This window comes from Chiroxiphia lanceolata, chromosome 1 (genome assembly GCF_009829145.1).
Source record: "Chiroxiphia lanceolata isolate bChiLan1 chromosome 1, bChiLan1.pri, whole genome shotgun sequence".
Lineage (NCBI taxonomy): Eukaryota > Metazoa > Chordata > Aves > Passeriformes > Pipridae > Chiroxiphia > Chiroxiphia lanceolata.
Genome location: NC_045637.1, coordinates 22,430,513 through 22,442,881, shown reverse-complemented (window position 1 = coordinate 22,442,881; position 12,369 = coordinate 22,430,513). Strand labels below are relative to the sequence as shown.

Genomic DNA, 12,369 nt, shown 5'->3' with positions numbered 1-12,369 from the left:
GCATTTTTTATGACTGAATGTCACAATATTTTCCTATACTAGCTTACTGATAAAATGTAAAGATAAACATTATAGAAGCACCAGGTGCTTTGAACATAAACTGTAAGAAAAATAAAGTGATCTTTCAGACGGCATCAATGATGTCACATATTTTAGGTTCTCATTCAACTGAGCAATAGGGTTTTGCAAGAATTTCCTTTCTCTTAATAAATGGCTTTTTTTTTTCATTTCATATGCAAAGCCTATAACAAGAAATATCAAAATAACTGTTCTGTAGGAAATATTCTGAAATATTCTATGCCTGCCTTATCTATACTGCTGAAGAGAGAAATCAAATGATTGCAATTCATTTGTCCAGCAGCCAGTACTGGGAATAAGGATTTAATGAGATACATCATTGCAGAGTGTTACCCCAGAAAAGTGTAAATGAGTATGCAGAGATCCAGATGAACACACAGCCAGAATGGTATGGGATTTCAAATTGTTCACTGTATGAGAGCTGGAGGTATTTCTAGTTTTTCCTTGACAGTATTCACAGAGCACAGTAGTTGTGAAAAGTAGTATACTTTTTTCTTGTGCAGCTTTACCAAATTTTTGCTGAATGAGATTGCATATTTTTGGCATATTGGCATTAAAATAATGTGCTTATGCAAAAGTCTGAAGATGCTGTATTAACTTCTTTCAGAAATCTGAAATACAGTGGAACTTTTAAGAGGTATTAAATGGTGATGCAGTTTAGACAGTGAGAGAGAAGATACTTAAAATAGGAAGACAATTTGTTCTCTACTACATTTTTTATCATTCTTCTGTTTTCATCCTTCTCTGCTGTTCCTGTCCTGTCTTGAAAGAAACACATCTGTGTATTTGTTAAATATGATATAAAACATGGTTGTTGTAGCATTTATTATGAAAAGATTTCACAAAGCAAAGCTTGAAATTTAGGTTGGAGTAGGTCTAAGTTTAAGATTACAGCTTCATTAAGTTAGTGTTTTGGAAAGATGCAATAGGACTTCATTTCTCATGTCTGAGGCATTCAAGTGTGTCCTTGTACAAGCTGCCCCCACATTACCAATCAGCTGGGCAAAGTTCTGTCTGTTCTGCTCCTACAATTAACTCCTGAAGTCCTTCACCATCTTCATGTGTACGGGAGCAATTCTAGAAAACACAAGCTGTAATAAAGTCTTCCTATAAATTGAAAGTTGATCAGAAAGCACAGGAATATGGCAAGAAGGTTAAATAATGGAGATAGTAGGAACATACAGCCTGAGAGCTCCACAGTCACCAGTGGTTGCTCAATTGCAAGACCAAAGATTAGCCATACGTGGGTCTTACCCTTTCCTTTGGCTTTACATCTCCATGTCAGGCAAATGTAAAATAGCGTGGAGGCAGGACTCAGACGTTATGTGAAGGCAGAAGTTCTAGTCTCATCCTCTTGCCTTTGTGGACAATAATAAGTGCCTTATTCCTGTATCACGCAGAATCCTGTGCTTGCTGCCAAAGCATTAGTGTGCTTTTCAAAAGAGTTTGAGAGGTGAGTTCCAAAGTTCTAGTACCTACAAATACCGTCCTAAATGTATCAATAAGTTAATAAAATTAGGCCGCACTTCAAGGCACACACTAATTCACATAGCAAAATAGGTTGTATAAAGATTTTATTGCCTCTTGTTTAGGAAGACCTGCTGTGCTTGTAATTGCATTGTTTAGGGTTAATGCCGTCGTACCGCTGTAGTAACATGTTAGTTTTGGAAATCTTTATTTTTCATTTCTAACATGTGTATTTGAGGGAAAATAGCCATGAACTGCATGTGTTTTATATATATGTCTGTATGTGAATACACACTACACACTATATATTGCATACCATATAATACAGAATCAGGAGCTCTTTGTGGCATTTTCTGCACTGCTGCAGTTGATTTCATCAATCACACCAATTTTTCTTGACATTGTGATCGTTTGCCAACAGTTTTTTGTGAAAGAGATATATCATCCATATGAAGAGCAATATGAAGTTTATTTGAAGGAACTAGGTTAGCTTCTTTCCCTCTGTACAATAGATATGCACTATATTCCTGTATTTCTCTGTTTATCAAGGACTGTACACATGAAACTAACTCTCCATTTTCTAATGCAGAATGGGGAAGAGGACACAAGCTGAACATAAAAGATCTATTTTAACTGGATTATAAGAACTGAGGGAGCATATTCTCCCTTCAGAACAAAACAAAAAAAGCAACCAACCAAACCATCTACCTGATGAAAACATTGTGGGCATTCCATTATATGATGGAGATTAGACAACAGCACAGCAGCAGCTCAGAAATTCAGGCCTATAACACTGCAATTTTTGATCACAACCTAAAAATTGGGACTTGCCTGGGCAAAAGAAAAAATACATTGTGTGTTATAAAATTTTATTGGTACTCCTATGGGGGTAGTTTCTCATTACTTCCACTAATATGATTAAACTTACATATTTAAGCTATATATGAAATATTTATGTTACATTCTAAACATGCTAATAAAGTCTCTTCCATTTGAAATCATTCTGTGTATATCTATACACCATATACACTGCATAAGAGTATTTTATGAATGTTTTAAAGCATTTGGAAAAATTGTATCAATCTTGTTGTGAAATTCTGAAGACTTGACTACTGTTAGTTCAACAGCAGTAGATTCAGGTCTTGAGAAATACTGTGCTATAATTTCTTACAGCTTTTCTAAAAGAAAAAATCTGCACTTCTGAAACAACTCTCAAATTTTTGCAAGGCAGAAGCAAATACAAAATTCTATTGTGAAATTAGAAAAGTCTTATTCTTTGGTTGACATTAGCTCCAGAAAAAAACTTTAGGGTAAAGAAAGGCTGGTAATAGTCTGGATCTAGTTGTGCTTTTCATCCCTCACCTCCCATTAGTGTACTTCTAAGAAATACATTATTTAGCTGTAGGTCAAAAAAATTGTCTAGAATTTAGAAATGCTTCTAACAGGTAATTTGATGACAGTCTGTTTTATGAACCTTTGAATAAAACAGGGAAATTATCCTTTAAAACTGCACCAACATGAATTTTAAATAGTTACTCCTGGGCTGGTGACAGAATTGAGGTTACTGCTTCATGATGGTTTACTGCTTTGAACATTGTGTAGAAATGAAGTTTTTTTTACTGTTATGAAACCATATGTATTTTATTTGGGACGGGGGTTTGTTATTGGTTTTGAACAGAGCATAAAATTCAGGATCTTGGACATTAAGCTATCCCTTTTTTTGTGCGAGAGTATATTGCACAGTGGCCGAAACACCAAACTTTATCCGAAGAACTTGGCTCCTCTGTCACTAGCACTAGCTGTGTTATTTTTAGCTTAATTTCTGAAACATAAAAGAAATAAAAACTTAAGAATTAAATAGGAGGAAATAGGCTATTTAAAACTTAAGTATTCTTAGTGTATTAATTAACAGTTAGTTGCATCAGACAGACCAGTGTCTGTATGTGGGAGCATTTGCCCGCCTGGGAGCTGAAGACCCGATGGCTGGGCTTCCTCAGTCTTTCTCTCTAACCAAGTCCACTGGCAAGTCAGTTTGTAGGAGGAGGAGACTTATTAGGTTATTGAAATGTTAGCTCAGTGTTATTATGCTTGTACTAAACTGCTTCATTTGTATTTTGTAATTGGGCAGCTTGATTGCAGTTATGCTACTGCCAGTTACAGGAATTTCAAATCAAAGTAAATAAATTAACGGAATAAATTCGAACTCCTTACTAAGTGCCCGTAAAGAAACCTACTTGCTCCTTGAGTTTACATGTAAGATTCTGTGTAAATAGACTGGAAGATACTGTAAAAAAACCCTTTTTATTCAATGTTCATCCTACATTTAACAAAAAGGCATCTGCTAACTGTTAGTTTTGCAAACAGCTTTGGCCATTTCCACTTAAATAATAGTGGGTGCAATTGTTTTTAGTGTAATCTCATAAGCTGCTTTTATAAATATTTTTTTAAATCTTTATTTGCTTTGTTTCAGGTAATGTAATCCAGATACAAAATTGCCTCATTTCCTGACCACTGTGCTCTGGGCATTCTTGAAAAATCTTTTTTCTATTTGTTTGTTTGTTTACTTTCAAAGAGGAGGTTGTGGTGCTTGGTTGTTTCAAGGGAGAGAAATTTCTCAGTAAATATCTGTTATGCATGGAATTTCTTCAACTTCCGCCAACGACACATTTGCAAAAACAGGCATTATGAGGCCATCCAGAATTATTCTTGATTTTTATTTTATTTTGTTTTATTTGACACCCACGCCTTTGATGGCAGGGAGTCCATGAAGAGCAGATGCAGTAGCTAAGATCACATGTAACCTCTGATCTAATGTAAAGCCCAAGCTTTTGCATGAAGAGCGATGCAGGCTGGCTCTGGCAGGAGGTCTGATTCACTGCCTCTCCGTCAGCCTGTGCTTACTACATGGCAGAGAGAGGATTTAAGGCTGCTTCTTAGCATAGCATTGAAGGAGTTCTGCTGGAGTGTCACCTGTTCCCCTCTGAGGATATTTATTGTCCAGTACATCTGCAGCCATGGATGCAGGGGGGTCCAGCCCCCACCCATACAGCCAAGTAGGCCAGGGAATGTTCATTCCTCAGGTTACTGTAAGTGCTCATTTTTGAACTTCCTGACACAGCACTTGTGAGTATGCTAGCAGAAATGTTTTCCCACTTGTGTTCTTTAAATTCCAATGGAAACCGTTTTTAAAATAAGACCAAACGTTCCACTTCAGAGTTTCAAATACGAAGATGATTGCAGCATCGTACTGGCTTTTAAAATTGACTGCAGACCAAAATATGATTCATCCATTGAAATAAAAGCACATTGCAGGTCTCATGTGGGCTGTGTAGAGTTTCAGCTGAACAGGCCAAGCTGCCATCCCTCACACAGGCTCAGTAGCCCTGTCCCTGCCTGGGGCTGCGGGCGGGCTGTGGGTCGCTGAGACCCCCACAGGCTGTGCCCCCTGAGCTGGCCTAGTTGTCAGCTATAAACAGTAACAAAAACACATTTTGGAGAATGAAAATATTCAAGATGTGAAACTTCTTCTGCCTTCCTCCTTCCCTTTGCCCTTACTCCCTTTGCTCTTCAGGAGTTTGGGGTTTGCTATCTGCTCTTGTTGGAAGACCAAAATCAAAAGTTTGCAAATTCAAATCAAGTTTAGGAAGATACTTTATAAACTGAAGTTTGGAGTGAGGTCTGGATCTTAGCAAGGCTAAAAGTGGTTTGGGTGAATTCAAATATAGTAATTTTTTTTTTTTTAAAGGAGAGGGAGGAAGGTGAATGTTGACCTATTGAAGGCCTCAGCTTCTCAGTCTTGCAGATTTTAAATTACAGTCTTATAATTTAAAGTCTTGTCAATCTGTAATTGTTGTCTCACCATTTTTCTTTTGCAGCCACAGACAAATTTTTCTCATGGTGTAGGGGATAGAATTTCTGGCCGTCTTCACCACTCCTCACTTCTCAAGCCTTTCTTGTCTCTCTCTTGGCTTGCTGTGGAGTAATTCTAGCCTCTCCTTTTACTTATATATGCATCCCTGGGGTTTTCTGCAGCATTTTCTTTATACAAATAACTGCAAATTTAAGTGTTGATTTTTGGGAGAATCATAGAAAGTGGAAATGGGAATGACTTATTATAATACATTATTCAGACCAGTTCCCTGCTGATGCATAATTGTTCCCTATTGTATATTTTACAGTGTTCTGTCAAGTGTATTTTTAAACATTTTGAACACTTCCATCATTTCCTTGAGGGACAAGAGTCCTTTTTCTAACAGTTCTCCTCATCATGAATTCCTCACTTTTCATCCTAAACTTTCTTTTTTTTTTTATTCAGTTGCTTCTCTGATGTTTCCTATGCCCTTGGCATAGAGATTGATTGACTCATATTGTTTTATTCTTTTCCTGATCCTTGATTTTATTAAAATACATATGCTGTTTTCTACCTTATAAGGTATTTTAATCAAGATACACGTTTCAGTCATTTAACCTTTGATGAAAATGTATTTGTCTTACCCAGATACATTTTATTTGAGACTCCTCTCAAGTTTTTGATATACAGAATCACAGTCAGTTTTGAAACCTCTGGGTTTTAGCTTCCTTGTCATTACGTAAAACCTTAGTTATTGACCAGTTTCTGGCATATTTGGCTGTACAGTCAAGTCTGTTACCCAGATTTCAAATGAATCATATGCTGTCATCTTGGAAGCACTCAAACGAGTTCTTTGAGATTATTACCTCCAATGCAAAATTGTGTCAATGCAACACTCCTGCTTCCAGAATTAGCTCAGTTTCACTTAAAGTTAAAAAAGAAAATGCTTGAACTCAGTAAGACCAGTGCTGAGTTAAAAGTAATATATTTTGTTGGGCTCAAGCTAATTTTGTGCATTGAGGTTTCTTCATGTTCTGTTCCTAGTATGTAAATTTCAGAGTCTTTATAATTATTCACATATTCCAATCCTGCTGTGCCCCAGGTAATGAAGAGGTGACAGTGCTGCACTCCTTGGAGGCATGACTGAGCAAAACAATCTCCTGAGAGTCTCATGATTCCTTTATTTTTTTACTCTGCTTACACACTGCGTTTCCCAGTGCCCTGAGGGTAGTGTTTATATAGTTAATGTATTAGGTCATGCAGGGATTTTCTGCAATGTAAGTTCTTGTCATCTGAGATATTTTCGTCTTTAAAGAGCTACAACTTTGAAATAATTATTAGGTATTTTATAACATAAACACATCTTAGGATAATAAGACTACCTGTACATGTATTATTCAAAAGAAATGTTCAACTAAATTTAGTGGATTTTCTGAAAAGCCAGTGGATGATATAGGTTGCTATATATAGTATGTGATGATATCTTTCAGAAATGAGACAAAATAATGAAATATTGCGACATTTTGCTCCACATTGGTACACTTAAATGTTTATATTAATAGTTCTGAAGGAACAGTAGCTTAGAGATCAATTTAATTGATTCAGTGATGTTCATTGAACGATATTCAGTAATTTTGACAGTGCTTTACACTATATATTCTAAAAAAATTTAGAATGTTAGTTCTTTATGATGATCTACTAGCACAAAACAAGATATTATTTTATAGATCCAAGTCAGAGATAACAACCATGTTTACAACAGCTACAAATCTGTGTTTTGGAAAAAACACGTGCTTTGGTGGTAAAGAGGATGGTATTGTTGTTACTATTGTTATTTGCAGTATACTAGACAAATGCTAGACACAACAACATGTTCGCTAAAGCACTTACTATAGAAAAGGGAGTGTGCCACACCATTCTGGTTATTGTAATTAAAGGAAAGGGTTTAAGAACCATAAAAATGTAGAAATTCTCATAGAAAATATACAAATCTGTTGTATGCAGTGACTGCTCTTAAATAACTATTGAGAGCTGATTTTATAAATATATATAGCAGGAATAAAGGGAAGGAAAGGCTGTAATGTATATGCCATACAGTACAAACACTGCTGTAAAGTCATTGCCTGAAAATTGATCAAATAAAAACAGAAGAATGTGCTAACTTTTGATCTTTTCCATATAGATCTAAAGTCATGATCAATTGGTTTCAGTAGGTTCTTTGAAATCACATAAGGGTTCATATGTGCCAAGTTTTATATGAATCACATGATAAGGTCAAGAAACAAATTCCAAAGCTGACTCTATATACCTAATTCACATATGACCGTGATACCACGATACCATATGTTGGTATAACAGTGAGTATGTAAATACTATTATTGAAAGGAATTCATTCAGTAAAACTCAAAGCAATTATTGCAGTTTTTAATTGACTGAAAAAAAGGAGAGAATAGCATCAAGAAAAGCTCTTTAAGTTGTTGAAGATGAGACAGATATTCAAAAATTAACATAGCAGTCTTGATAATAAAGAATGGTTAATCATTTAGAATTTAAGGCCTGTTATGCTAGAATTGAGTACTCTTATAATGAAGGTCATGAGTCCCTAAAGAATAAAAAGCATTTTTACACTACTCTTTTTGTAATTTGTAATACTTGGAAAGTGAAGACAAGAATAGCATTTGGACAGATTTAATTTTAATGTACAATTGTAATATTATAGACTGATCAAAGGAACACAGTTCATGCATGCATGCAAGAATAGCTGCAGATTAGCTATTGAGTGAAACTCCAAAGGGAATTATATAACTACACTGAGATCTCATAGCATTCTTGTTTTTTCACCTTCATAATTTACTTTTCCATTACTACCTTCTCTACCTGGAAATGACAATACAGTCTAGAAGCAGTAGATTTTGAGCACCAATTCTTTTGTAAGGACTGCATAAAAGTGTCAATAATTAATCATTAATTAAAGTTAAAATTGTTTAAAGTCATCTTGGGGTAACTGATGTATTTTACTCCTATTTTTGCAGGCTTTCTAAATTTTGTGTAATTAGAGCTTTGTGCTCTTGCCCATGTGTGCATGTATTATTCTACATATACATGTGTCTCTAGGCACAAATGCTATGTATACCAGTCGTATTAGGTACAGTATTTCCCATATTACATTTTAAACTTTTTAATTTTGTTTAATCAATTTTATGTGTAGTATTTTGTTATGTGTCACATTCCTGGAATAGCATTAATGACTGTGATAATTATCATCTATAGATCCTGGGAAGACTCTGCCGGAAGCTCTGGATTATTGCAAGATTTGGTTGCAGACAGTAGCAGGAGAGGTAGATGCTAGAAGTGGTATTCCACCTCCTCTTATCACTGTGCAAATTAAAGACTTCCTTAATGGACCAGGTAAGCATTGCACTTTAATCTTTCTTTTCTAATATAATCTGTTTGTAGATTTGCACACATAGACACACATATAAGTATATAAAGGAGAGAGAGGGACCTTTTTATACAGGACAAGGAGCAATGATTTTAAACTACAAGAGGGGAGGTTTAGATTAGATGCTAGGAAGTAATTCTTTACTTTGAGGTTGGTGAGGTATTGGAACATGTTGCCCAGAGAAGTTGTGGGAAGTGCCCGGGAAGTGTTCAAAGCCAGGTTGGATGGGACCCTGAGCAACCTCATTTGTGTATGGTGTCTCTGCCCATGGCAGGGATTTTTGAAGTAGGTGATCTTAAGGTCCCTTTCAACCCTAACTATTCTATGATTCAGTTATATTAGTCAAGCAGAAAAGTGTTGTATTCCTTGCTCATGAATGTGAAATTTTCCTCCAGCAATTACCCTGAATTGAAGTGAAAATAGAGGAATGGTCAGTCCTGGACCAATCACTGGATTAAGGTCTAATTATTAATTTTCTTCCCACAGTAAATTTAGAAAGGCTGAGGTTGGCAGATTTCTAGGGGAATGGAAGGTACCTGCTTCCAGTCCTAGAACAACTGAAATTTTATTGCAGTAACATTTAGAAAAGATGCCTTTTGTAGTGTTCCTGAAGATTTTTATAAGCCATCTTCTCTTGGGTTCTTCGAAATCTGGATACCTGGTATTGGAAATTCCAATCATATAAGGTGTTGATACTGTAAAATTTAAAAATTAGTGATATTGTATTTCTTTAATTAATATAAGTAGTGTAGTATAAAGGATTTGTTAGCATTTACATAACATAATGTGACTTAAAGTTTCACTCCTAGTGTCAGAAACTCCTGCAAATTGAAGTATGTCACCCTTTCTGTATTTTGTGAATTATGTATTTATAGCTAAATTACAGTGTAGAATAATTGAGGTTATACTAAAAGTTAGAAAATACATATACCTGTGCCATCATAATTTTTTTCTCATATGCGTATTTGTTATCATTTGTTGAATTAACTTATTTTTTCTACCCTGAGTTTTCTTACTTCACTCAGCACACAGAGTGAGCTGTTATCAGTCATTTAGTGAGCAGCTCTTCAGTACTGGGTTTTCCTGTTCATTCAGTTACCTATTCATACAGTCTTACAGCACACTACCTAAACCTGGATCTACAGCAGAATTAGTTATTGCCTCTGCATTGCTTACTGCTATAGGATCTGAACACTATGGAAATACTAATTTATCTATGCGACCCTCCCATGGGTGATGGGAATACTGTGCCCTTGCTGTTTCACAGAAGGCAACTGAGGCACAGGGATGTTAAAGGTTTTCTCATTATATTAAGGTTATCAATTTAAAACAAGTAATTTAATTTTCCCAGGTACTTAAATATAGAATTTGATGTTGGAAACACAGTTCATATTGTCTGTGGGTGAAGCAGTAATCACTTCTGAATATTAGAGCCCAGGACATCAAATGGAACAACCAGTGAATGAGACACACGTATTTGCCCCCTAACTATAAATGCTGTGGTTAAGTAGTTTGAAAAAACATTTTTTGCAGACAGGCAGGAGTCTCAAGGAAAGAATAAAGTATGTGAACAACTGCATCTTTGCCTCCTTTTTTGGTTTTCCATGCTGTCTTAAATGCATTATTTTAAGAGAAGATTTTTTAAAACGACTGAACAATACAAAGCTTTTTTTATATTGACTGCTATTGGGCTTCATTAATAGACCTTTGAACCTTCAGACCTACTGCATGTTCTACTTCTGCTACCATTTGAAAAAAAGGACTAATTGATAGTAATGGTAGATTTTCATTTTAATCAGGACCAGCACAAGAGGGGTAAAGACATCTACTATCAGGGGACTTTTCGTCACTGATGCCAGATTGGTTTTCTTTTATCCTTCTCCCTCCAGTTCTTTTGTGTCCTCTCCCCAAATTTGGCAGATTTCCATATTCCCAGACCCTTCATCTGTGCATTCTCATTTTTTCAAGGTTTTCACTGTAGTTTCCTGACACAGCCTTTATATTTAATTTATTCCACACCTGAAGGTGTTTTCCTGATGCTGTCCTGGCCAGCAGGACAGACTTCTAACTAAACTAGCAAACATGGAAGTTGGTACCAGCTTGCAAAGTATATATTCACAAGCAATGCAAGTGTCCACCCCAATCTCAACAATTCAGTGTTAAATCTCTCCCCTCCGTAGTGTTTGGCTAAATAGGGAACTGAAAAACCACAAATTAATGCATCATAACCTTCAATCTATTTATTCTCACAAAACATTTAAAACTTCAGAGATTTCTTTTGGGATTTATTCTTAGCCAAAAGGCATTTATTATTGTCTTTTTGCTGCTAATTGGAACTATCATTACACATGACTCAACAGTAATTACTCTGAATTTTAATGAAGTGTTTTGCCAGTGTAATATAACAAAACAGCTCTGCATTCCCTTGCAGAGCAGTTACCTCTATGAGATCCTCTTCAGTAAACTAACCTTTACCAAGAAGCCTTCCTCGGGGTATGGAAGTTTCATTGGATGACTAATGGAAGGCTCATTCTGGATGTGATTGCATCAGAACAGCACATGCAAAGAGTTATGAGAGCTTGACAGCTCCCCAGCAGGCTACTGGAAAATGAGTTACTAATTCTCCTGGGGGATAAGAAGTCCCCTAACCACAGCTTCTTCCAGGGTGAGGTAGCTTGGCCGTCAGCAAGCCTGGAGAAAGTGTTACACCACCAGTTCCTAATTCAGCTGGTACTTGTTCATTGAGGACAAGAACCTCAGCAAAACTCTCAAGAGGTCTTGCAAAGTCAACAGACAAAAAATAATTTGTGATGGGAGACAGCTAATAAATTGAATAAATAAAAGCACTGTTGGAGTATGGTAATGTTACAGGCCTTGAAGGCTATTCTTTTTTGGTGAATATTTGGCAAAAAATGCGGCTACTAAGTGACCTATTTTCTAATTACAGATTGTCTCTTTTCATATTCATTTATGTACGTATTTTTTATAACTGCAGTAAGTAAATTGTTGAAATACACTGGATGTACTAGTAGGTGCTACCTGTTGGTACAGCTGATCAGCTGTTCTGAAAAGTCAGCACATTTTTTGAAAGCTGTGCCTGTGCAGACAAAAATCTGATGTAGCAGTTGGGATAACTCTCCAGTTTTCTGTGTAGGCTTTAAGTGTTCAAAGTTCAGTGATTTAATTGTAATGCCATTTTTCTCTCAAAATACATTGTTGATGTGCTGAGGTTAAATTTCAAATATAGCAATCAAACATGCCTATGTTTTATAATGCAAACTGCTATCAAGCAGTTAACAGAAAAAAATCTGCAAGCGGTTCCCAGTGTTTGCTGTGTTAGATAAAACCAGTACTCCTTGCAAATAGTTTGTCAGCTGAATCAGATAAGTAGATAGTGTTCCACAGAAAAATCGTATGGTTTCACCACACAGGAAACCAGGTTGTCAGTCTACATTAGCCCGGAGATCAAAAAACTGCAGCAAGTAGCTAAACTTGGAAACCACTAATTAAATGAGAATAACAGGATACATTA

General features: G+C 35.9%; 1 protein-coding gene across 1 annotated transcript in view; it reads left to right on the top strand.

Annotated features, from left to right (window-relative positions):
- Nucleotides 1–12,369, top strand: part of VPS13B (vacuolar protein sorting 13 homolog B) — a 424,599-nt gene that overhangs the window by 306,743 nt on the left and 105,487 nt on the right. Inside the window, 1 exon segment of the mRNA XM_032708140.1 lies at nt 8,666–8,803. Coding sequence (XP_032564031.1) covers nt 8,666–8,803 — 138 coding nt within the window.